This window comes from Rhipicephalus microplus, chromosome 6 (genome assembly GCF_043290135.1).
Source record: "Rhipicephalus microplus isolate Deutch F79 chromosome 6, USDA_Rmic, whole genome shotgun sequence".
Classification (NCBI taxonomy): Eukaryota; Metazoa; Arthropoda; class Arachnida; order Ixodida; family Ixodidae; genus Rhipicephalus; species Rhipicephalus microplus.
In genome coordinates this window covers 170,735,858-170,761,709 of record NC_134705.1, presented here as the reverse complement: position 1 = coordinate 170,761,709, position 25,852 = coordinate 170,735,858, and the positions used below count along the sequence as shown (strand labels likewise).

Sequence of the window (25,852 nt, the reverse complement as noted above, 5' to 3'; positions counted from 1 at the left end):
TTGAGCTTCATTCATAAACTATGGCCGCAGCGTTGCAACATAAGTTTAACGTGACTTTATGACCACAAATACTGCAACGTGCAAGTATTTGCTGGCTAGACCAAAAGCCTAGTGACCACTTATCTACATCTCGCTATACTTGTCTGTCCTATCGCACCATTACCTCAGTGACAAGTATCAAGCCAAACGCTTATTTATACATGTGACCCATGTTATGATTTGCGATGGGACCTACATGCCGTCATAGTTTCTCGTCAGCGTGAATTGCCGTTGTTTCGCAAAAGAAGCCGGCGTCCCGTACCCGCGCATTGGATTGACTCAGAGGTATCGACAACAGCCACGGTGCGCGAAAGTAGAGCAGCAAATGTCTCAGCAATGCCAAGTCACTAGACGACCGAAGTGATCCTTCACGGTCATTCGCTTCGCAACTATATTGCTCATGCAACCGGTGCTAGTCGCAAGAAAGATTGGGTCTTTAAAAGGGTCATGAACAACACTTCGTGCTTGACGAGCTAACACACTTTGTGGATAGCAGATGGTACTATGAAAATGTCAACCAAGGCTTGCTCTCGTGAGTGACAACGAGAGTTGACAAGTGGAGCACGAACACATAGTCGCTATTTACTCAGGTGTTACGTTCTCAAGTACGGGGCTGTACTCACTCGCTTCGGAACTGTCGGCCTCGCTGTGTGACGTCGAAGAGCGCGTAACATTCTCTTGGCCAATAGCTGGCATAAATCAAGTACGGCATTTAGATCGTTTGATCTTTTTGCGAAAGAGTACCTCCACGTGCCTGCGCAGTCCTTCATCATCTGCCAATAACGCACAGTGAGCCACACGCATACACATAAATAACAACGGGAAATGTGCTCGCATTTCATCATGCGATCTCGTAGTCATGATGCACCCAGACGTAACTTTTTTTCCGCCATGCCAGCTCTCCCTGTGTAGCATCTAATGCACTGGTAGAAACGTCCAAAAAGAGAAAGCACTCGAAGCACCCGACAAGTTCGTGTAACTCCACTTCTTGTCTATCCAAAAGAATTTTGGCTGCAATCGACTAGTGATACCCTAAACTCCGATGCCAGCGCCATTCGATGATTACGCGAAAAAGCGGCTCATGACCTCTTTATCATACGCTTATCACTATCGACTAGCCATCGGTTCTCTTTGTCATAAGGTACCTCATGCAACGTAAAGATGACAGTGTGTTGACTAATGAAAGCTCAAGGTTAGAGTCCCTGGAGCTTCGGCAAGGCAGTCTCCATGCGTTGTGCAATGGGGACTGCCTTGCAGTCTTCGTTTGTCTTAGCAATCTTCATTGGTTAATGATATCTGTGTAGAAATTCGCCTGGTCTTTTCTTAGCGTTAGCCAAGGGGGCTACAAACATCATGTTCGCCTAGTTCTATCTCTTGAATAGGTGATCTGGCCAATGTTAGCCTAGTGCATCTACTATCAGTGTCATAAAATGTTAGGTGTGCAAAGTCGCTCCTCCACGCTCTTTAGTATAAGCCCACACTTATCATGGTTTTGATGCTGCGGAACACTTATCAGTCATAGATAAAAAATACACATAGAACATCAACAAAGACAACAAAGTGGTAACTTTTTTTTCAACTTGATCGAAAGTCCACACAACCCAACGATTACTATCCCCCTTCAACTTGCCTGTCACAGTACGACAGGTATCAATATCGCAAAAACCATCAGCCATTTCTCGTCAATCGTGTGAACCCTTCTGCAACGTACGGCAGGTGTCCGGAGACGTGCGCGAAGAGAGGGCGCTCGAAGCGGACGCCGAGTACGTGGACAAGGTATCCGACAACGATCCACGCTCGAAGTTGGTGAGAGAGAAATACGAGGAGCTCAAGAAGGAGCTCCAGAGCGATGACCAGTTCGAGGCCGACTACGCCAAGAAGCTAGAGCTGCGATGCGAAGGTGAGATGCTCGCCCAGCTCTGCATAGTTCTCGCTTGGATTACAAGAACAACAACAATGAAAAGAACAACAACTAAAAATAACGAAGAATACGAGAGCTTGGTTAAAGAAATCTTGTCGAATGAAAGCAGGAACTTTCGCGTAAGAGATGCCGACTTCTTGGCAAGAGTAAGGGCTCCTCTTTTTGTTTTTGTTTTCTATCATGCAGGCATTTTCTCTCAAGGAGTCAGGGCTTGCCGGAACGCGTTCAAGTCGGCCGAAACGCGCTGTTTCGAGGCTCTGTCTATCCTTGGCTACCTGTTCTGCTGGCCGATGAAGCTGACTCTCCTGTGTCACGTTGTCAGCAGTAAGCAACATCAATACTATAAATGTCAATGTGCGATTATAATACGACTGTTCTGCAAACGTGTTGAAAACAGACTGTTTACCAATCAGTAGCAGTAAGAAGACAACAGCAAGACGTGCGGAAAGGCGCGCGTTCTTTTGGCGAGTTTTAGAATCGATTATATAGTACTTCCTGGGTATATGTACGAAGAATGTTAATACATGCTCTATATCTTAGAAAGTAAAAAATTAATTGTCGAATAATACAGCTTGGTATCCAGATAAAAATTGGCATAGCTTTGCTCTATCCTTCTATTCACTTGTGTGCACATGCATGCAAGGTAGCATTTTTTTTGTTGTGGTTTCCAAGTACCATAAGTTCTAAAGTGCTTATTTGGGCCGGTTGGTACATGGTCAACGAAGTGAAAAAACAGCGCGTAACACAGGACACAGGACAGAGAAGAGACGGACGAGGCGCTGACACAACGGAAGAGCGGAGAAAGGGGTAGGATATAACAGAGCCCGATGTATTAGAAATGAACTGTACTAAAGTGCTTATTTGGGCCGGTTGGTACATGGTCAACGAAGTGAAAAAACAGCGCGTAACACAGGACACAGGACAGAGAAGAGACGGACGAGGCGCTGACACAACGGAAGAGCGGAGAAAGGGGTAGGATATAACAGAGCCCGATGTATTAGAAATGAACTGTACTAAAGTGCTTATTTGGGCCGGTTGGTACATGGTCAACGAAGTGAAAAAACAGCGCGTAACACAGGACACAGGACAGAGAAGAGACGGACGAGGCGCTGACACAACGGAAGAGCGGAGAAAGGGGTAGGATATAACAGAGCCCGATGTATTAGAAATGAACTTTACTAAAGTGCTTATTTGGGCCGGTTGGTACATGGTCAACGAAGTGAAAAAACAGCGCGTAACACAGGACACAGGACAGAGAAGAGACGGACGAGGCGCTGACACAACGGAAGAGCGGAGAAAGGGGTAGGATATAACAGAGCCCGATGTATTAGAAATGAACTGTACCCTTTCTCCGCTCTTCCGTTGTGTCAGCGCCTCGTCCGTCTCTTCTCTGTCCTGTGTCCTGTGTTACGCGCTGTTTTTTCACTTCGTTGACCATGTACCAACCGGCCCAAATAAGCACTTTAGTACAGTTCATTTCTAATACATCGGGCTCTGTTATATCCTACCCCTTTCTCCGCTCTTCCGTTGTGTCAGCGCCTCGTCCGTCTCTTCTCTGTCCTGTGTCCTGTGTTACGCGCTGTTTTTTCACTTCGTTGACCATGTACCAACCGGCCCAAATAAGCACTTTAGTACAGTTCATTTCTAATACATCGGGCTCTGTTATATCCTACCCCTTTCTCCGCTCTTCCGTTGTGTCAGCGCCTCGTCCGTCTCTTCTCTGTCCTGTGTCCTGTGTTACGCGCTGTTTTTTCACTTCGTTGACCATGTACCAACCGGCCCAAATAAGCACTTTAGTACAGTTCATTTCTAATACATCGGGCTCTGTTATATCCTACCCCTTTCTCCGCTCTTCCGTTGTGTCAGCGCCTCGTCCGTCTCTTCTCTGTCCTGTGTCCTGTGTTACGCGCTGTTTTTTCACTTCGTTGACCATGTACCAACCGGCCCAAATAAGCACTTTAGTACAGTTCATTTCTAATACATCGGGCTCTGTTATATCCTACCCCTTTCTCCGCTCTTCCGTTGTGTCAGCGCCTCGTCCGTCTCTTCTCTGTCCTGTGTCCTGTGTTACGCGCTGTTTTTTCACTTCGTTGACCATGTACCAACCGGCCCAAATAAGCACTTTAGTACAGTTCATTTCTAATACATCGGGCTCTGTTATATCCTACCCCTTTCTCCGCTCTTCCGTTGTGTCAGCGCCTCGTCCGTCTCTTCTCTGTCCTGTGTCCTGTGTTACGCGCTGTTTTTTCACTTCGTTGACCATGTACCAACCGGCCCAAATAAGCACTTTAGTACAGTTCATTTCTAATACATCGGGCTCTGTTATATCCTACCCCTTTCTCCGCTCTTCCGTTGTGTCAGCGCCTCGTCCGTCTCTTCTCTGTCCTGTGTCCTGTGTTACGCGCTGTTTTTTCACTTCGTTGACCATAAGTTCGCTAGTTTTTGTGGCACCTTGCATAAATGAGCACTAGTGACACTTATTTATTGCCAGCTAGTAAACCCGATTTAGACGTTTGATCATGGCCTCCAGGATGCCGTGTCTTGTGCACCTCTTGTTTAGTGTCGTTCTGCTTTCAGTAATAGTAATTTTGTATTTATCGCTTCATTTAAATAAAGAATGGGCTATCATGATGGAAATAGGGAAGCCGTAGTTGAACTACGTTTTTCCTCGAGGGAACGTTGTCCATTGATCCTTTCTTTCAGCAGTATATTGGTTCGTTAGTCCGTCCATGTCCATTTCTACATTCTGCACCGAAAGCATTGATTAGAAAGATCTCATTTCTTGTCTCTTCCCTCAATATGCCTCCCTCGTAACAATATATTACCCCTGCAATGGCCAATATCTTCAATTAATGGGTCTTCGTTCTGGGGAAGAGAACTTTGTTGAATTGATTATATAGGTTTGTTTTTTTGCATAGACAAAGTGCAGTGAAATCTTCAGTGGACTTTCCAGCACTTTGTAAATCACACCATATGCTTGTGTCCAATGACATACTACTAACGATGCGTGTCAAAGTGTCAAATCACCAAATCAGTGCTCTGTGCAAGTAGATAACAAGCAAAATGTTATAATATACGTATATTATGACGACTCGGTTGTAACGATGTTTATTGGTCGTGAACTCGGGAACAAACAAGCGCAACGGACCCGAAGAAGAAGCGCACGTTTCAAGAAGATGATGATTGTCAGCCAGAACATATGATGATGATTGACTGCTGTTCGGATGAGGATGAAGCGCATAATAGATGCCTACACTGATTCCCCCCCCCCCCCCCCCCCCATGGAAGCGGCCAGCCTGGCCGCTGCGGGCGGGTAGTCAAGGTGACGAGGAACGTCGTGTGAAAAGCTTCATGCGGGAAACGTGTACAATTTCGGTGCTGCGGCAACGGCGGTCAGTCGGCACGACAAGAGGCGTCACACGATAGTTGACAGGTGAAGTCTGCTCTAAAACAACATATGGGCCGATGAATCGAGGCTGGAACTTGTCGCAGAGACCAGGTGTGCGAATTGGTGTCAATAGCAGCACCTCGTCACCCGGTCGGAATGATACCACACGATGAGAGGTGCCGTAGACGGCCTTCCTTGCTTGTTGCGTAGCTTCCGTGTTCATACGAGCGCGCTGGCGGCACTGGGCAAGGCGAGAAATATATTCTTCGCAAGAAGATGGTGATGGAGGGCCATTGCTGGTGAAGAAGGAAACATCGATAAAGAAAGTAGGTGAACGTCCGTAAACGAGATAAAACGGGGAGTAGCCGGTTGTGCGCTAAACAGCGGTGTTGTAGGTGAAAGTGAGAAACGGTAGAAGTTTATCCCAGTTTCTGTGATCTGGTTGAATGTATACGGCGATCATGTCGGCAAGGGTTCGATGAAATCTCTCGGTCAGACCATTTGTTTGAGGATGGTAGCTAGACGCCATCTTGTGTGTGGTACCAGAAGTGCGAAGAACTTCACCTAAAAGCTGTGATAAGAACACCTTTTCACGGTCACTTAGAAGTACACGAGGAGCACCATGACGTAGTATTATGGCCTGAAGGACGAAGTCAGCAACTTCCGATGCTGAACCAGTAGCTACTGAAGTTGTCTCGGCGTAGCGTGTCATATGGTCTACGGCGGTGACTATCCATCTATTTCCAGCACCAGTAACAGGAAGGGGCCCATAAAGATCGACACCGACGACCTCGAAAGGTGTTGTAGGGCACGTCATTGGCTGTAACTGACCAGCCGGGGGAGATGTCGGAAGTTTGCGAAGTTGGCACGGAGAGCAGGAACCCACGTACTTTGCTACGCTGGTAGAAATCCCAGGCCAATAAAAGCGGCTTCGAATGCGGTCGTAGGTTTTGTGAAAGCCTAGGGGGCCAGCAGTCAAATCGTCATGAAAGGCGTTAAGTACCTGATGTTGAAGAGCACGTGGCAGAACAGGTACCCAGCGTTGCCCGTCAGGATGATATATGTGACGATACAGCACACCGTCCTGAAGTTTGAAGTGCTCGAGTTGTCGACGAAGGCGTGCATTGGGTGGACGCGTAGCTCCTGAGAGGTGGTCTATAATTCGCCGACAATACGGGTCAGCCTGCTGGCGAGAACTGAAGGGTTGTTCATCGTCGATTGGCGGTTGGTACAGCGAGGCGAGCAAGGCAACAGAAGTGGGAGTCACGTCCGCACTGGTGTCGTTGGAGGTGGCAGCTGGAGTGTCGAACGACGCCGTAGGTAGTGGGCAACGAGAAAGAGTGTCAGCGTCTTGATGTTTTTTACCCGATTTATAAATAATCTCAAACTGATACTCCTGTATGCGAAAAATCTAACGACCCAAGCGTCCGGACAAGTTCTTCATTGTAGAAAGCCAGCATAAGGCGTGGTGGTCCGTTACGATGGTGAATTGACGGCCGTACAGATAAGGACGGAACTTTTGTATGGACCAAACCACAGCGAGGCACTCCTGCTCAGTGATGGTATAGTTTTTTTCGGTAGAAGTAAGCACTCGGCTAGCATATGCAATGACTCTTTCCCGTCCAGAGTTATCGCGTTGGAGGAGAACAGCACCTATACGCAACCGCTGGCGTCGGTATGCAGGAGTGTTGGGGCGGTGTCATCAAAATGGCTGAGTACAGGCTCTGACGTGAAAGCTTTCTTCAATAGGTGAAACGTTGACTGACATTGCTCGGACCACACAAAGGGTGCATTAGATGCAAGTATTTTGTGAAGCGGCGCAGCTATTGAAGCGAAATTTCATATGAAGCGACGAAAATATGATGCGAGGCCAAGAAAACTTCGCAAATCCTTAAGTCTTGTGGGGCATGGAAATCGAAGGACGGCAGCGATCTTTTCGGGGTCAGGGCGAATACCGTCCTTGCTGACGACATGACCGAGAACCTTGATTGATTTGGTGGCGAAACGGCACTTCTTAGTGTTGAGCTGCAGACCCGCAACGGCGAGGCATGTTAGAACGTCATCCAAGCGCCTCAGGTGCTGCGAAAACGTTGATGAAAAGATGATAATGTCATCAAGGTAGCAGAGACACGTCTTCCATTTCAGACCACGCAGGACGGTGTCGATCATGCGTTCAAACGTCGCGGGCGCATTGCAGAGCCCGAAAGGCATCACGTTAAATTCGTATAGGCCATCGGGGGTTGCAAATGCCGTTTTTTCTTTGTCGTCATCGTGCATGGGAATTTGCCAATATCCCGAACGCAAATCAAGGCTTGAAAAGTATTCGGCGCCTTGCAGTGAATCAAGGGCGTCGTCGATGCGTGGCATGGGATATACATCCTTGCGTGTGATGTTGTTAAGTGCCCGGTAATCAACGCAAAAGCGCACGCAGCCATCTTTTTTTCGTACCAAAACAACAAGGAATGACCAAGGGCTAGTTGATGGACGAATTATTTCTCGTTGGAGCATGTCAGCGACGTTTTCCTCGATGATTTTTCACTCAGCGAGAGACACGCGGTACGGGCGGCGATGTACAATAGATGTTTCCTCCGTCTAAATGCGATGCGCTGCAGTGGTAGTTCGGCCCAACGTTGAGGAGCAGGTGTCGAAAGAATCGGCGTGTTTTGTTAATAACGCAAGCAACTGCTGCGCCTGGGTAGCTGTTAAGTCATCACTGATAAGAGCTGTGAAGGGAGAGGATGAGCCAGGCTTACTTATAGAACGGTCGTTGGTAGAGGCAGGTTTAAGTGGCGTGACGCTGACAGGCTCAGCATCCACAACACAGGCTACTGCAGTGCCCTCTGGCAGGAGAACTTTCTCTGGCGTTTCATTCGTAGCAATGACGAGCGCGGAGCCATGGTGAAAGCGTACGACACCTGATACAAGGGCTACGCCTTTTGCGACGCAAGTCTACGAAGGCGACACCAAGACGTCACCATGGTCGATGTCCTTAGAGATCAGGGTCACAATTCGTTCTTGATGTGGCGGTAGTTCGAGATCTTCGCGAGCGAACAGGTGTAGTGGCTTGTAGACGCCTTCGTCGAACATGGAGTCCGTATTAGTTAGGTGCAGAACCCGTTCACCACAACATATGGCGGCTGAAGAAGAAGATAGGAAGTCCCACCCTAGAATTAGCTGGTGAGAGCACCGGGTAAGCACAGTGAACTCGATGTAATGCAAAATGTCATCAATAAACACACGAGCAGTACAAAGAGCAAAAGGGCGGATAGTGTTCCCCTGGGCTTCGACTAGATTGGGTCCATTATAAGGTGTCATTACTTTTTTCAGGCGTTTGCACAAATCATACCTAGTCACAGAAACTGTAGCACCGGTGTCCACCAAAGCGTCCACGAGAATTCCTTCCACCGTAACAGAAACCATGTTGAACGGGCGTGCTGGAGGAATATGAGTCCTACTGTTACATGCAGTTTCTCCTCCGAAAACTGCATCATTTAGTTTTCCGACCGGTTGTCAGTCGTAAACGAGGCTGGCTGAAGAGGAGAGGAGGAGCGACGGAAGGGCGAAGGTGATCGGCGTTGGCTTGAACGGTAAGTGTTCCGCGTCTCAGTCGACGCGGGCGGAGCTGGAGACCGCTGCTGTCCAGATGAATAACGCTGAGCGTAAGAATCCCCACTGGAAAAGTCCCGTTCACGCATGTCGTACCCGCGACGCTCGTCCTGCTGGCGCTTGCGGCAGAAGCGCGATATATTCCACGATATCCACAGTAAAAGCATGTTGGGCGAGACGGGCGCCAGGGCGGGTAGTAGAGGGCGTTCGGCGCACCGGGAGATAGCGCACTCAAGTGGAGAGACGGAGGGTCGGGTGGGATTGGCCGGAAGTGGACCGGTGGTGCAGCAACCGGCGTGAATGATGGCAGCGGCGAAGCAGAGTTTACGTTGCGAGGAGGCGCGGCCGCAACTTGCGCGTACTTTGGAGGGCTAGACGGAGGTGGCTGTACGTTGGCTGGACCGGTGAATGATGATAGTTCCTCCCTTACGATGTCACGGAGGGCCATGCTTGAAGGCTGTGTGACAGATAGAGAAGGTTGTGAGATGCCCATTGATTTAAGTTCTTCTCGTATGATCTCCCGTATCATGTCACGCAGGTCCCGGTCTGCTGTACGGTGTTCACTAATGCCCGACTGAAGGCGAACAGAATCAAGTTCGTCGAGACGCTGACACGTAGAGACGACGTCAGTGACAGTAGAAGGATTCTGGGCAACAAGGGCATTGTAGGCAATGCTTCCGATGCCCTTCAGGATGTGGCACAGTTTCTCCGACTCGGACATCGAAGAATTGACGCGCCGGCAAAGCGCAAGGACATCCTCGATGTAAGATGTGTATGACTCGCTGGGATGTTGTTGGCGAGTATCTAGGGTTCTCCTCGCTAGAGCGGATCGAACGGCTGGCGTGCCGAATACTTGGCGAAGCTGCTGCTTGAAGGCAGGCCAGTCGGTGAGGTCGATCTCATGGTTCAAGAACCATGTCTTGGCAACGCCCGTGAGATAAAGCGATACTCGGCGGAGCTTGTTAGAGTCGTCCCAGTGATTAGTAGCGCTTACTCGCTCGTAGTTATTGAGCCAGTCCTCCACATCTTCGCCGCGGAGACCAGCGAAGATCGGAGGGTCACGCTGGTGGTTTACGATGTAAAGAGGAGGGGCTTGCGGCGCAGAGACGGGAGCAGAAAGGGCATCCACCCACTCACTCTGAGACATGTTGGCGGACTGAGGGTCCAAGCGGCGGCCTGAACGGAGCTCCAGCGAGTAGGCGTTGTAAGGAGAGGTACTGGGAACGTCAATCCACCTCCACCACGTATGACGACTCGGTTGTAACAAGGTTTATTGGTCGTGAACTCGGGAACGAACAAGCGCAACGGACCCGAAGAAGAAGCGCACGTTTCAAGAAGATGATGATTGTCAGCCAGAACATATGATGATGATTGACTGCTGTTCGGATGAGGATGAAGCGCATAATAGATGCCTACAATATATACAGGGAATTAGTACTGAAGGACACTGCGGGTGTGTAAATTTGCGTGTGTCAGCATTGGACGCTGACAATGTTAGTGGCTCGGGACAGTGCCATAGGCATGCACTGGTTTCCTTATTATGAAAATGAAACTTCACCGCAAGGCATCCTTCTTCTTCTTCCTGCCATCAGTCAAGCTTGAAGGAAAGCAAGCTTCGCAATCGAGAAACTTAATTTTTATGTGTGCAAAAGCTACAATTATGTGTGCAAAAGCTGTGTGCAAAAGCAAAAATTAAAGGATGACTTGTTCACAATGGCCTGCCCTTGCTTTCCTCTTTACCAAAAAAATATGGCAAGTAAACAGTTCCTTTAAACAGCATGAACGATCCTTGGTCGCCGAAAGCCAATGCGACTGTAATCAAGAACTATGAACTATTATTGGATAGGTTCAATAGGAGAAAAGTGTGGGGCAGGCTACTCCATTAGAAGATGATAGAAAGAGAGGAAGAGTTTGGTTATCGAAACCTACACATCGCCTTAGTTGTTACACCAGGAGCAGCAAATGGTGTGCGAAATATCAGAGCTACGAATGAAATAAAAAGAAAAAGAAACGCAGGAGCGAAAAACAAAAATGAAACAAAACGTAGAAACAACTATGATATGAAATCGCGCATGCAGTGGCTTTTGCAAACAAAGAGCCGCACATACAGTGTACTTCAATAGCGTGCAAATTTCGGCCCCTTAGCTTAACTTCATACGAAGCAGCGAGAAAATGACGGATACTTAAGATTAAGAAGTGCGCAGCGCAGGCACTGACTCAGCGTACTTGTCTGAGATGAGACAGGTGTTTTGCGTCGTTTCGGTCATTTGATGCCTTCATTACGACAATGCAGCCTTCCTTGGCAAGAGAACCTGTGACGGCCTGGAACCCATCAACGCGGGTTTCGGCCAGAGCATCTCCGCCATGGAGGCTGTCAAACGGGAATTCGACGCCAACTTTAAGGTCAACGTGCAGTACAAGGTGAATTGGCTGATCACGAAACAGCTCTGATAATTGCTCAAAGGGGCCCTCGAACACTTTTCAAGACCTCATTGTTTTACACATTTCACTAATGGGTTGCGTAGACAGAAGGAGTAAGAAATTAGTGCAGCAAGAACGGTATTGAAACAAAGGGACACGCATTTCAAAGTTATTCGGCAGAGAAAACCCAAAATACGATGAAATGGACGGCTATACCTCAACTCGATTTTCGCGGGCTCGCCAGAATACTTTTCCGCCACCTCATGACGTCGGAGGGCTGCCCAATAAAATGAATTGAAAGTTATTACGTACATGGTAACAAATAATGTGGTGCTTGAAGTGTGAACCACACGTTGAAAACTTGGAAGCTAACGAACGCGTTTAATGCTTTTTCTGTTGTTATTGGTTTTTCTTGTTGCTACGGTGTCCATGTATCTTTGCTTTTATGTTTTCCCCCCCTTTACTTTCTTCAAAGAGTGGTGGCTGGGGCGTCTCGGCACGTTCTCTTCAGCGCAATGGCGTTCGGGCCTTCTTTGACACACGCTGTAAGAGTGGGATAGCTTGTGAGGGAGAAGCCGCGCTAAAAAATATACCCTACTATGAGAGAGTTACGTGCTGCTGTCGGACGTGTGTTTAGAAAAAGTGGTTAACAATTTTGAGTACTTAGTGCTCTACTATGGGAGAGCTGAGAGGCTCCCGTGGACTACGTGTGTTTAGACCACGTGTGGTTAGAAAAAGTGGGTAACGATTTAGAGCACTAGGTATACTCTACTATGGGAGAGCTTAAAGCCATCCCATCGGCATCTCCGTGCTCACATCTTGACTGTTTGCATGTGTGTTTAGAAAAAGACCGTGTGTTTAGAAAGAGTGGTCATGATTTTAAGTACTTAGTACTCGACTAAGGGAACCTAAAACTGTCCCGTCCGAAGACTGGCCGTAAGCCGTACACCAGACGCATACTTGGATTGTAAACAATTTTTTCTTTAAATGCTTTGAGGTATATCAGTGCGTATGACTTGGTCTTACAAGTGCGTCTATATGTCCCTAGTTTTACTCTGAAAACCTCAATGTCCTGAAAAATACCACGGCGTATTCTGACATCAGCCTTTGCCAAATGTCATGTGTTACAACGAACTGATATAATCCAATCAGCCTAGCTATTTGCATCCACTGAGCGAGGCACTTTTGAGCATACTGCACACATGACCGCGTAAATATCGCTCAGGTGCAAAGTGGAATCGGAGTGATATAGCTTGAAAAAAATCACAGCATATCCACGGAGTGAATCATGATGGGTTGGGTGAATTGGATTGGATAAACTTTTATTTGATTGGATAAACTTTTATTAAGAGGTTTGAAGGGTTTTATTCGTAAACCGTGGAACGTCCGTCTGTCCGTCTGTGTCTGTCTGCCTGTCTGTCTGTCTGCCTGTCTGTCTGTCTGTCTGTCTGTCTGTCTGTCTGTTTGTCCGTCCGTCCGTCCGTACGTCCTTCCATCCATCGATTTGTCTGTCTGTCTGTCTGTCCGTCCGTCTGTCTGTCTGTTTGTCCGTCCGTACGTCCTTCCATCCATCAATTTGTCTGTCTGTCTGTCTGTCTGTCGGTCTGTTTGTCCATCCGTCCGTCCTTCCATCCATCGATTTGTCTGTCTGTCTGTCTGTCTGTCTCTTCAAGTGTTTTTTCTCCTAGGCCTTTATTGTCATCAACGCCATCTTCTCATACATACTAAGTAGGCGCCTGACATAGTCCAACACAATTCTCTTTTTTTATAATAATGAGATTTTTCTCTCGCTAATTGCTATGAGTTTATGTGATACTTGCTTTCCCGTTTGTACGTTGTATTTGTTATCAGTGACCATATAAAACAACAGTTCATAGTTTTAAGTTGCACATCTTTTATCATGTAAACATTTGCTTTGCTAATTCATTGAACGTCTTTTTCTATTTTAAGGCGGCAATTGATTTCAGGCCCATCTAACTGCTATTGAAAGGTTAGATACCTAAAGTTGTAAAATATTTTTTTTTACTGTTTTCTTCCCTTTGTTCATGGATCAACATACAGCTGATAACTCCTGAGGATGCGATCAACGTCATCAGCCCAGAAGACCTGGCCAAGGGCGTGCAGGCCGAGTTTGAAAATCGACACAAGGCCATTCCTCTTATTGCCGTTGCTCTCAGTCGACTATTCGCCGTCGTTCTTCTTTCGGCCGTCTTAGAGTGAGTCCCGTTGATTTGGTCTTTAACTTGGCAAAGTAAAGCAAACAATACCTTACCAGCCAGGACAAGAGACGATTTCCAAACGCCCCATTTCTAATTATTTCTAAGATGGAAAAGCTTGACGCAGGCGTGAGACAGCCTGTTGTTGTTCAGCATGAGAACAGAAATATGAAGAAAAATATGTTCGTTTATTCATGAAATGAGAATCTGCTGGGAAATGAAACCTTCACCTAAACCACAATACAAGGCGAATAACTAATTCATAATTGTCGCTGATTGAGCGGCAAATATTGCTAAAATAGAGTTTATTGGTGGGTAAAAGAACTATTCAGCCAAGTGAAATGCTCTGATTTGTGGGGTTTAACGTCCCAAAACCACCATATGATTATGAGAGACGCCGTAGTGGAGGGCTCCGGAAATTTTGACCACCTGGGGTTCTTTAACGTGCACCCAAATCTGAGCACACGGGCCTCGACATTTCCGCCTCCATCGGAAATGCAGCCGCCGCAGCCGGGATTTGAACCCGCGACCTGCGGGTCAGCAGCCGAGTACCTTAGCCACTAGACCACCGCGGCGGGGCAAGTGAAATGCTCTGAAGCTTTTATCTCTTAAAATGAAATCCCACGTTTTCACAACGTTAAGAGGCAAGACCACTTTTAGCCAACACGTCTGTTGTAATTTCAGCAGCAAGAATAAACAGTGCGCGACCGGAAGGAAGATATGACATGCATAACCAGTGGAATGTCTGATTTGCATCACTAAATGAAGTACTTCGTTTGCTGGTTGGCTATTTATATATATGCATGGTTTCATGGATACTTGATTTGCCACTTCAACAATTTACTGATGAGAAAGCTATCTTTGGCACTGATTACAACTGTAAATCATTCAAGCAATGTGCTTCGAAAGGTATGTGAAATGCGCCTCAAGGCATGTCATAAACAAGGGAATTACTCTATGACCTTTTCTATAAGACCAAAATATACCTGTAAGGTTCATCAAAGCATGGTGTTGATGCATAAAGACATTGCATGTCCTAAATATCTTAGCAAACAGTGACTGTTCTGCAAGATATCGCGGCACCAATTCAAGTCCAGCAGTTATCTAAAGTTTCACTTTTGTTACAGGGCCAAGGGTTATGTTGACAGCTACCTGGGAGACATGGCATTTGACAACATGTACGTTACCGAATATTTCTGCAAGATCGACGCCAGGCGAGAACGAAAGGTAATTTTTCTGCAACAGAAAATCGAAAGGCATCGCGCACATTTAACCCATTCATTCACCTACCAAGAAGTCCTTCACCTTGTAGGTAGATCGCTGAGTGGAAGGGACGTAGCCGATACTTGACCCAGGCAATGAGTCTAGCACTAGCTCTTTGACCCATAGCATCCTTGTAGCTGTTGCAGTGTGTACACTTCGCCTGCATATGCGCTTTCTTAATTTTTTTTAGAACATGGTCTTCTTGTGATTTACTTGTAATGCAGGGTCTGAGCACACTTCTGCCACTCAAAAGATACGAAGCCATAGACATATACGACCCACTGGAGTTCCGGTTCTCACGCAGGGAAACAACAGTTCTGGTAATCAACCTTGCCTCGTGTAGTGTCGCTGTAGTGTGTTGCACTGTGTGGCATTGCACTACGCTTTTACCATTTTATCACTCGATGGTTGATACAATTTGAAATTATGTTTCAGGAATGCATTAAGGAAGCTATAGGATTTATACCCCTCGGTGTAATATATATATATATATATATATATATATATATATATATATATATATATATGGGATATGGCACAACGGATATATATACGGGGTGGTACATGTGTATAGAAGGCATATAATGATTTATAGACCACGCAACAACTAGCTCTTGAACTCGTGAGGGAAGTATATCACGTGGGTGTCGACCATTAGGAGGCATTGCATTTTTGAGATGTCACGGCGATATTTGATAAGCAGAACAACACTGATATTTAATGGATAAAGGCTAGAAACGGTCCGATCGTTTGTTTTCCAAATCGCCCTACGACTTCCTCATATAGGAGCTTGTTTGCAGCTTTTTTTTTGTCAATGGCAGGTATTTGAACATCTATTGAAACACATAAAAAGAATACATCTAGAGAGCGCATCTTTCTCTGTGGTCGCGCACGCCTACCTTCGTTTTTGAAGATAACTGCCAGATAGCGCTTCGAGAATACAATTCACCAATGTTCTCGAACAGAACATCAAATAAATGTTTTGTTAGCTCTCTCCACATGCAATACTATTGTCTTTCGACGACATTTGCAGTAAAACATGCAGATACAGAGCCGATTTTTACCCCTTCTTCAGTCCCCTACACGGCAGTGTGCTGTCTCTCTGATTAGGCAGATAGAAATGAGGTGCCTTTTCCTTTACTTCAAAAACGACTACTACTGAGCTTTAGCATCTGCAAACAAGGAAGTTTCAACTTAAATTGGGGATGACGCAGCGAGCGATGTAAAGTAAAATGATAGGTGTAATTTTGGGAGACAGGGAGAGAACAGAGTAGTCCAGGGAACAAATTGGGAGTGAAGGATATCATAGATCTGAAATCATAAAGAAACGGACAATGGCTGGGCACGTATCGCGGAGGCATGCAGGATAACCGCTGGTCGCTAGGGTAACTTACCAAATTTCCAGTGAAGGCAAACGAGTCAGGGAAAAACTGAGAGGCTGGCATGTTAAACAGCAAGTGTACTGCTTCACAGATTTCATTTTTCATCGTTGGCAAAACGCTTTCATATACCTCAGTTCAGTTCATGTCTAAAAAGCATAGGTGTGAGGCCTAGTACACAAGACCTTTGATTTCAGAACGGAGAGACATTAGTATAAGCCCCTACCTCAGAAAGGGAAGTCTTGTCTGGAAAACAAACTTCTATTGAAGGCAATACGCTTTAAGCCTGCTTGACCGGTAGGGGGAATATAAAACAATGTTGGATGATTAAGACTATTTGGTACTCTATTGCCGGAGCACACTCAGTAGGGCAGGCAGAGTTTAGAAAAAAAACGCAAACGAGTCAGAGCAAGTATACTCCCCTATCGGAGAGCTAAGTGCGGCTGTCTTGGCCTAAATGATCATGGTGTGTTTAGGAAAAGTAGTTAGTGATTTTGAGTACTTGTACTCTACTATGGGAGAGCATAAGGCCGCTCCTTGGGCCCCACACTTATGAGCGGTACGACGCGCTATACAAAGCCCGCACTTTGCTTTGTATGTTAAACTCCCAAGCATTTCCCCGAGGGTGAGCATGGTTAAGTGCGAATGCACGGGGTGATGCTTTGAGGGGGAGTAAAGTTAAAAATCGTTGGCATTCGCCAGTGAGTTAACGTAAACTACCCCGTGTGATCACATTGCGATTCCCAGGGACCATTAGACCCTCTCGGGAACTCTTGGTGAGTTTACGCGCATATGTGAGAGTAAATGCGCACTCTAATGATGTTTATGTCCGCGGCCCGCTTCACCCGCTTGCGCTCGGCATCACGGGCCCTTCGCCGCGCTGCCTTGTCTTCAACCGGCGCGACAACTTCAACGACGCGTGCAATGCTCGCATTCGATTGCGTTGTACTCGTTGTTGGAGGTATCACAGTCGAGGTTGATGCCTGTGATGGATCCATACCTATGACGACTTGCCGATCTCGAGCAAGTCGTGGAGCGGAGGGTGGAGTGCGCGCAATCACGTGGTGTGTGACATCGCTGCACCGTCGCTACAGACGCTCCTCTCCGCTCCTCGTGCAGTTGCTAGGGGAGAGGAGGAGGCGCTCCTTGGAAGGCGAATTCAGTGTCGCTTATAGAGTGCATTCGCACTTAAAAAAGTGGTTACGATTCAGGGTACTATAGGTACTCTACTATGGGAGAGCATAGAGTGCATTCGCACTTAAAAAAGTGGTTACGATTCAGAGTACTATAGGTACTCTACTATGGGAGAGCATAAAACCGTCCCGGTCGGTGAACACGAAGTCTTTATGTGTTTAGAAAAAAACTGGTTAACGATTTAGAGTACGTGGTACTCTACTATGGGAGAGCTTGGAGCCGTCCCTTGGGCCTGACAAGGAACAAAATAACTCCAAGGGGGTCACGCACTTGTAAGGTGTACCGTAAGTTCGCTGGTGTTGCGACGCGCGCCTCCGACGACGTTACGAAGGGCGCTACGAATCTCACCGCTGCAACCACTGTTTGGAAAGACGGTGACGCCAACACGGTCCCGAAGGCGCCACTGCTTCGAACTCCGCCGGGAAGGTCACCAGCCGTTTGATAGCGTAGGTTTCTCAGCTCACGACTGCTTCTGCGCAGAGCTGATAGACGAGCGGACGAGACGACGGTGAGTTAAACAAGGTTTATGTGCAGCATATATACAGAGGCGTTACAAATTCGGCACTGGGGCGACAGCTTGGAGACCCGAAGAGCCGAGCTCTCCTCTCTAACACATAGGTCTGCTCTCAAATAGGTCTGCTGTCAAAGGGGTCTGCTGCTAACAAATAGCTCAACTCTCTATCACATAGCTCTCTTCTCTGACACACATGTCTGCTCTCACATAGGACTGCTAACACATAGCTCAACTGCGACACACGGGTCTGCTCTCACATAGGACTGCTAACACATAGCTCAACTGTGACACACAGCTCAACTGCGACACACATGTCTGCTCTCACATAGGACTGCTACTCGCGACGCGCCGCAGGGCTTCTTTTATATGCACCGGCTGGATTCTTTGAATAACAAAATGTCCAACCAGAAGCGCCGCTGGTCATGAGGTCAGACTTCTCCAATGGGGTCGCCGCTGGGCCGCGTTATTCTTTCTCATCGAATCTGGAGAGGCTGCGCTGCAGGTGGCTGCACCCAAGGACGAGTGACGTTGCCAGGCATTGCGTCAGACCCACCAGACAGGAAGGGGCCGGTTGTTTACTCGACGGGCTCGCGGGCTGAGGTGACTCACTGCACGTGCGCGCCAGAGAGGCGCCGTCGCGTGATAACGCCGTTGAGTTGTTGATCGCGTCAGGCGGGCGCGCGTGCTGGCCTTGACACAGATTTCCTTTTTCCGAGGCACGGATGTTCGCTGCGGACTCGCAGGCATAACACTGGTGAACGGTTTTTATCTTTCACGCTGGTAAGTGCAATAGTGCGTATCACATGGTTTACAAGTACGCCTATGTGTCCCTAGTTTTACTCTTGAAGCTTGAATTTCTGAAGAATACTACAGCGCATTCGGACCATGTAGCTTTGGCCCAAGGTTATGTTTTAGATAGCAACAACGAACTGTTATAGTCCGGTCAGCCTAGCCATTTACTTTTGCCAAGCGAGCAACTTTAAGCATACTGCAGACACCAGCGCGAAAATATATCCGCGGTGCTAAGCGAAATCGGAATGACCGAACTCGGGGGAAAAAATCACTGCCAAATCCACCAAGGAGAATGAGAAAAAAAATTGATGGAGTGGAAGCTCCCACTTTGCATTGCCAGCAGAAGCGAAGCCAGCTTTTGCCACTGCCAAGATGGCGGAAACATGCTCTTTTCAGGTAGCGCCCACTTAAATATGAAATGGCCTTGATATGTTAGTGTAAATTCTACGTTAGTTCTATATTAATAGATAGTTGTTCTCGACAAAATAACACACAGAAACGAGTATGGGTGACTGAATTTTCCAAGAACTTTGCCTCCAACCAGAGGCTCACTAAGGAAAACTAGCAACACTAGGACGCACTTGGAGCACTATGTGACCGAAAAAGTTTCCACATTACGTTCGTCGGGCGTGCGAAAGAATGACACCGTGAAAAAATTGCTTCTCGTCACACATAGTATGTGAATCTGTTCAGAATAAAGTTAGTGATTTTTGCGTTTCCCTTGCTATTCGTTTTCTGGAGTGTTTCGTGTTCTCTGAGAAAATCGAAGTGCTGTGTGCTACATCGTGTCTATGTTCTTTTGTGTGTACACGCCACTCAGGTGATTTTTTTACACCAGACAGTTGTACTCAACTGAAAAGTTGTCACCAGTTTGCAATAAACTTCCCTGTCTTAATCGCTGCACGGGGATACTTTATCATGCACCTACTAAGATGACCACCGCTGCCGCCTTCGTACCAGAGGCAAGGCTTCACTCCTAAACAGTGATTTCCACTGAAGCAATTTTTTTTCGATCCTCCTTGATAACCACATAGCAAATGAAGTTAGAAGCGCGTGCTTAGAGACGATCGTGTAACACTATTCTTGAGAAACACATGCATCCTCCAAACACGGTCCTCTACCATCGTATAAAGACAGGACGGGCTTGCTTGACGGCGTGCCACTTTCGCTTCTTCTTCGCTCTCCCGGGGTCGGCTTGACGACGAGCCCTCTGTGGTCAGCCGGGCTGTCCTGGCAAGGTCTTCGCATTGAGTCTGAGATGCTACCATGTCACGAATGCACCTCGCTGCTGCCTATGATTTTGCGGTGTTCATGCTGCGGAACGACGGGTGTTGGCTGTATGAGCTCCCAGCGAAAAGAAAGGGAACGCGCCAAACGTGGGCGCTGTAAACAGGCACAGCCCTTTGGCAGTATTCAATCTAACTCGAGCACGTGGCGCCAAGAGTGTGGACGGTGTCGGGGCGCCGCCTGCATGGAGGCTGTTTCACATGCTGTGATTGCAGCGATAAAAATTGTTCCGTTGGCTCCAATCGCTCTGTTCGCAACCGTCACTGATGGTGGTCTCGTTTCACATGGACCGCGAACGGTCCATGATTTTCGCTTTGCAAGTGGAGCGGCGAGCAAGGTGTCTCGCCACCGTTCGTTGTGGCAGACACTGTATAGAATTTTTCATATATAAAGTATCAGTCTGTCCGTTATGATTCCATTAACGGTAACGAAGAGCACTTGTGTTTCGTCGTTCAAAACACTTCCCAATCTAGCTACACTTTGAAATGCGCAATCATGGCCAATACCGAAACAGACACGTCAACGCGATTTCAACAGCTTGGCCGGCCCGGACCTATTTCGATGGGTCCCGAACAGAAATCGCTTCCGCCGCTGCGATTAGAGAGAAAATTTCCGACATGCTGGATGATCGCCGCTGACCAGTGCAACGGGGGCGAACTGGCCCTTTTATTAGGGGCGAAGCTTCTTAAAGTGGCACCCGCTTGTCCCTCGTAGTAGTACGTAACATGTCTTACGCTTTGACCTGCAAGGTGTTGCCGGTGGGAGATTTCTCCTGTGCTTTGTTAACAATGAGAAATTTGCAGCGTGCGCGTTCACTAAAAGCTGAATTCTCCTGTCTCTCATTTCCCGTTAGCAGTCATTGCCATGTACATTGGACACTATCCGACAAGAAAGGGTTGCTACGTTATACTCGCTGGGCATAACCTCCTTGGTTTTAGAGAGTTTTAGCGAGCGTTGGGCCGCAGTGTCATGAATACAGTGAACTAGTATATACCATGAACTCGAGGTGGTTAAAGGTGGGAAGTAGATATGAAGCGCAAGCCGTAAGAAAGTGTGCGCGTGCCACCTTTCGTTTAGTTCTTGGAATGTCTGCTGGATGGCGGTGCTTCCATATGCGGAATATATGATGAAAAGATGCGAGATGGTGGTACTTGGAGTGTTGACTAGATGGACGAACGGGCACACAGACAGATGCATGGACGGACTCACGGATGGCTGCACGGATGGACAGACGCATGGACGGGCGCAGGGATGTACGCATGAATGGAAGTGTGGACGCACGCACAGATGGGCGAATGGACGCACGGACGCTCACACAGACAGACGCGTGGACGGACGGAATCAAGAACGAATGGATGGACGAATGCTTTGCCCTACTCTCCGTCATTCACCCCGTGGATATGCTGCCATGTGTTTTTCTCGCTGCGAGCATATTTTCATACTGAAAATTGCTACTTTTTGTGTCATGTGAAACGCCCTTGACTGAACGAAAACAGTGCAGCTGCGAGATAGTACATCGGCGCCGCTCGAAGCAATGAGGAGTAATGTACACGCCGCCGAAAACTACCCTACATTCACAAGATACCCCCCCCCCCCCCCCTTCCCTTCTGCGACGTATTTACTCGAGTTCCTGCAGTGGAAAGACGCGGGTGGAGAATTTTTTTTGTTTTTGTCTGTTGGTTCCTACTTGAAGCCGGGATCGAATCCCGGCTGCGGCAGCTGCGTTTCCGATGGAGGCGGAAATGTTGTAGGCCTGTGTGCTCAGATTAGGGTGCACGTTAATGAACTCCAGGTGGTCGAAATTTCCGGAGCCCTCTACTACGGCGTCTCTCATAATCATATGGTGGTTTTGGAATGATAAACCACACATATCGATCAACCCACCTGAATTATTTTTTCAGTATGTTCTTTACAAAATCATTTCGATAAAACTGCTGCTTGGGTGAGTTGGTTCATGATTAAATTATATTTATCACCGCAAAAAATTAGGACGGAACATCACAGGAAGAAAACATACACACAGTGCTGGTAAATATATTTTCGAGATGGTAATTATATCTTTTCATTTCGGTGACGGGAATACGTTACTGCAGGCTTGGGTTCTCTGGCGTTACTAATTATGCCGCTAAGGAAGGCAGTCATGAAGTGATTTATTGCAGCATTTTCCTATTTATTTATTTCTCAATCATGCACATAGGTGAAAACTGTGGCTTTATGATAATGATAATTCCGGTAGTTTTACGTCCGAAAACCACAGTATGAATTTAAGAGATACCGTAGTGAGGAAGGTCTCCAGGAATATCGAACGCCTGGGATTTTTAAAACATGCATGTACAACCCCTATTCTTATGAAAGGACAGGAGCTCGTGGCAGGTGATTATTTGTGGGGTTTAACGTCTCAAAACCACTATTTGATTATGAGAGACGCCGTAGTGGAGGGCTCCGGAAATTTTGACCACCTGGGGTTCTTTAACGTGCACCCAAATCTGAGTACACGGGCCTAAAACATTTCCACCTCCATCGGAAATGCAGCCGTTACAGCCGGGATTTGAACCCGCGACCTGCGGGTCAGCAGCCGAGTACCTTAGCCACTAGACCACCGTGGCGTGGCGAGCTCGTGGCAGGTAGACACTGGTGTCGCACATGGGGAGTGGCGGAGTGCTAAAACTTGCAAAAAAAGAGAGAGTGGTGTCGATCGTTCCTTTTGGTACACTGCGTCACGAATGCCTGCTTATTTTACGCTTTAATCTTCAAGTTTATATTTTGCAACAACGAATGCTTTGGATACAAATTGTTGCTATCACAGCGTAAACTGCTGCATTAACATAAATAGAAGAAAACAACAAGAGAAAAAAACTGCTAGAAAGGGCCCCAGGCAATTGAAGGAGTGGCATGAATCTTTTTTTTTTACCTTCCGGTTTCATCACTGTGTCACGTTCTAGTCACGTTACATGCATGGCACGAGGCCGTTTGTCACACGCTAGCGGGTTACCTTTAATAAGAAAACAGTTGGCCACTTATCTGCATGTTAATCTGCAAATGTCGTCGAAAGACGATAGACGATCTCCGTGTCTGGAGACGATATCCGTGTCTGGAGAGAGTGAACAAAACGTTTATTTAATTTTCCGTGCAAGAAAATCGGTGAATGGTATTCTGGAGGCACTGCGTTAGAGTGCCTCGAGGACGCAGCGGAGGCGAACGAGCACACCAAGTCACGTCACACCTGAGAAATGAGTGCTGTCTGGCAGTTATCTTGGAAAACGAAACGCGTGGCCCTGAGACAGGCGTGCGCGCCCATCTCAGATGTGATAAGATGTAGAACGCAAGGTGACGGGTAGGTGGCACCACCGTGTCGTCTTAGCAAAGCGTTGGAAACACTTCCCTTTTCATGCAAGCGTTGCATGGTCAGTGCCGTGTGATAAACGCTACGGTCCGTAGAATAGCCTATGTATGCCTTTTCTGGTAAAAGGCGCACATACAAAATATATACGTGTTGTCATGGTGCCTCAGATATGCGCGATAATTGCTTTTTAATTGACAATCGCACAAGTATGAGCGCTGAAGCTTGAGCAACATTGGTGGGCGCTGCGGATGGGGTCGGAAGTTTGTGGTATTCGCTTGGGCCATTTGAAGTGGCCGGTATCACTAAGAGTGGACATACATTTGGTGGTGGACGAAGTACCTGAATAGCATAGACGGCGACTCGAAGTGAGGGGACACAGAAAAAAAATTGGCCCCGTATCTGCCTGGCTCTCCCATAGTACAGTATTAATTAAGTATACTCGCAATAGTTAACCATTTTTTTCTAAAAACATACAATTGAAACGACAGACAGACAATTTTTTTTGCGTCGTAGGTTCCCAAGAAAGACCATCGTCTTTAAAATGGCGGCTGTACCTTAATGTAAGCACATGGTCGTCTAGCATGTATAGGCTCCACGGTAATGCAGCGGCAGCTTGATCCCGCCACCGTTGGGTCAGCCGTCGATCACTGTAACCACCACGCGCACGGGTTTGCGCTTACAAAGTCGGCAGGAACCAACAGTGTGTATTCGGTGATTCCAGTGACGTTGGCGACGCCACGCGACCCGCTTCCGAAGCTGGCACACGGTGATGACAATCTGTGACGCATTTCACTCTTCGGTCCCATGGTAGTTATGGGCGTGTCTTCACGCAACGAGACGCCGATGCACTGCGGCGGGCTTATGACCACGTATTCTTCTGCGACGCGGATTGTCAGGAAGCGTATAACTCGTAACAGAGCCTCTTTTTCCTCACAAACAAGCGCTAAAACAGGCGAGCTCCGCCGCATTCAGACGATACCATCAAGCCACCAGGGTGACCATTCCCACTGAATGGGCGCGCACAACGAGAGGCGAAACTAGAGGGCCTGGCGTCTTTTGCTAGTCGAGACGCGAGATCGCCATCCACCATTTTGACCTACCGTTGCGCCGCCTATAGTCACTGCAATGGTTGAATACTATTTCTGGCATGACGATTCTGCAGATGCGTGCGGTTGCCTCCGAGCTGGTGCACGTGGTCTTCGGCAGCATCATGCTGGGCCTTGACTACCTCATATACGACGTCCTGGACATAATACGACGCAACGCCGACGTGGAGTTCATTCAGGAAGGTAAATTGTTGCTCGCGTGTACACCCGTCGTCTTAATTGTGAACCGAAATTCGCTCGCCGCGTTCCAGGGTTATTAACGTCCTGCTTTTGCACAACAATACGGTAATTAACATGCAAAAGTGCAGGCAGTTCACGCCCTACTTTCACGCGACAATTCCTCAATTAACACGCGAGAGCGGAGACAGTTTTATTGATAAAACACACGTGTACGAATACCAAGGTGCTGTGTTACCTCTTTCCAGAAACAGGGATTGAATACAAAATCTGATGAAAATCACGAATAAATCACGTGCGCACGACTATTTTCAGCACGAGAGTTGCCACACAGGTAGCTGTTTTGGAGTAAGAAAGCTTGGTTCGAAATATTTAGTCATTTTTTTACAGTCTTGCAAAAGGAACATTGCCAAGAAATGGCGGAACTAACCGCATGTTTGCAATTTTGAAGGCATTGTAAAATAACGTACTTCAAAGCAGATTAATGGGCCATAAGGTAAGTACAAGTTTTTCTGAAGAGCCCTCATCTGAGTCGGGACTTCAAGCCCACGGGAGATATTACACGCTGTAACTGACTTCTCCGGTGTGTACGTTGCACGGTCGGGGTCGTTGCGCCGTTGCGGAGGCAGATGATGACAAAATATTTATTATAAAAAAGAGAGGTACGGGGCCAAAGCATGACCCTGCTACATGGTCGGCGTCCTTAGTCCGGGACACCGCATGACGAGGCCCCTACTCGCGCCCGTCTCACCAGAGCCCATTGAGACTCTAGTGATGAGCAGTTGGGGAGGGCAGTCTCCCATGCCTCTCGGGAAGGGGTAGGGGAAGGGGGTAGGTGGGGATTTTTCGGACATGCCCACACCATGTGGAAGATATCACACGTCTCCCCACAGTGTGGGCACCGCCCATCTGTGTTCGCATCGAAATGTTTTAGGATTGCAGGACAGAGTAGAGTACCTGTCTGCAGGCGCCTTAGAGTTCGCTCTTCCGCCTTACTCAGCCCCTTTGCAGGAGCCGGGTAAACGCGGTGAGTGTCGCGATAATAGATCAGAATTTCTTTGAACCGCAGCAGCGGTGTATTGGCCTCCGAGTCATAAGAGCCAAGGTGAGGAGCCCGGTGGGTAAGCGCTCGGGCGGCCGCGTGAGCGGCCTCATTACCTCGTAAGCCTTGATGGCCAGGAGCCCATACTATGCGTTTCGGGGCTA

General features: G+C 47.6%; 1 protein-coding gene across 1 annotated transcript in view; it reads left to right on the top strand.

Annotated features, from left to right (window-relative positions):
- The window catches only part of snky (ubiquitin protein ligase sneaky), a 39,380-nt gene that overhangs the window by 1,485 nt on the left and 12,043 nt on the right, over positions 1-25,852 (top strand). The window contains exons 3-9 of the mRNA XM_075865614.1: positions 1,756-1,939; positions 2,147-2,284; positions 11,248-11,375; positions 13,437-13,591; positions 14,719-14,818; positions 15,079-15,174; positions 24,526-24,652. Of these exons, the coding sequence (XP_075721729.1) occupies positions 1,756-1,939; positions 2,147-2,284; positions 11,248-11,375; positions 13,437-13,591; positions 14,719-14,818; positions 15,079-15,174; positions 24,526-24,652 (928 nt within the window). The remainder of the gene's footprint in view (positions 1-1,755; positions 1,940-2,146; positions 2,285-11,247; positions 11,376-13,436; positions 13,592-14,718; positions 14,819-15,078; positions 15,175-24,525; positions 24,653-25,852) is intronic.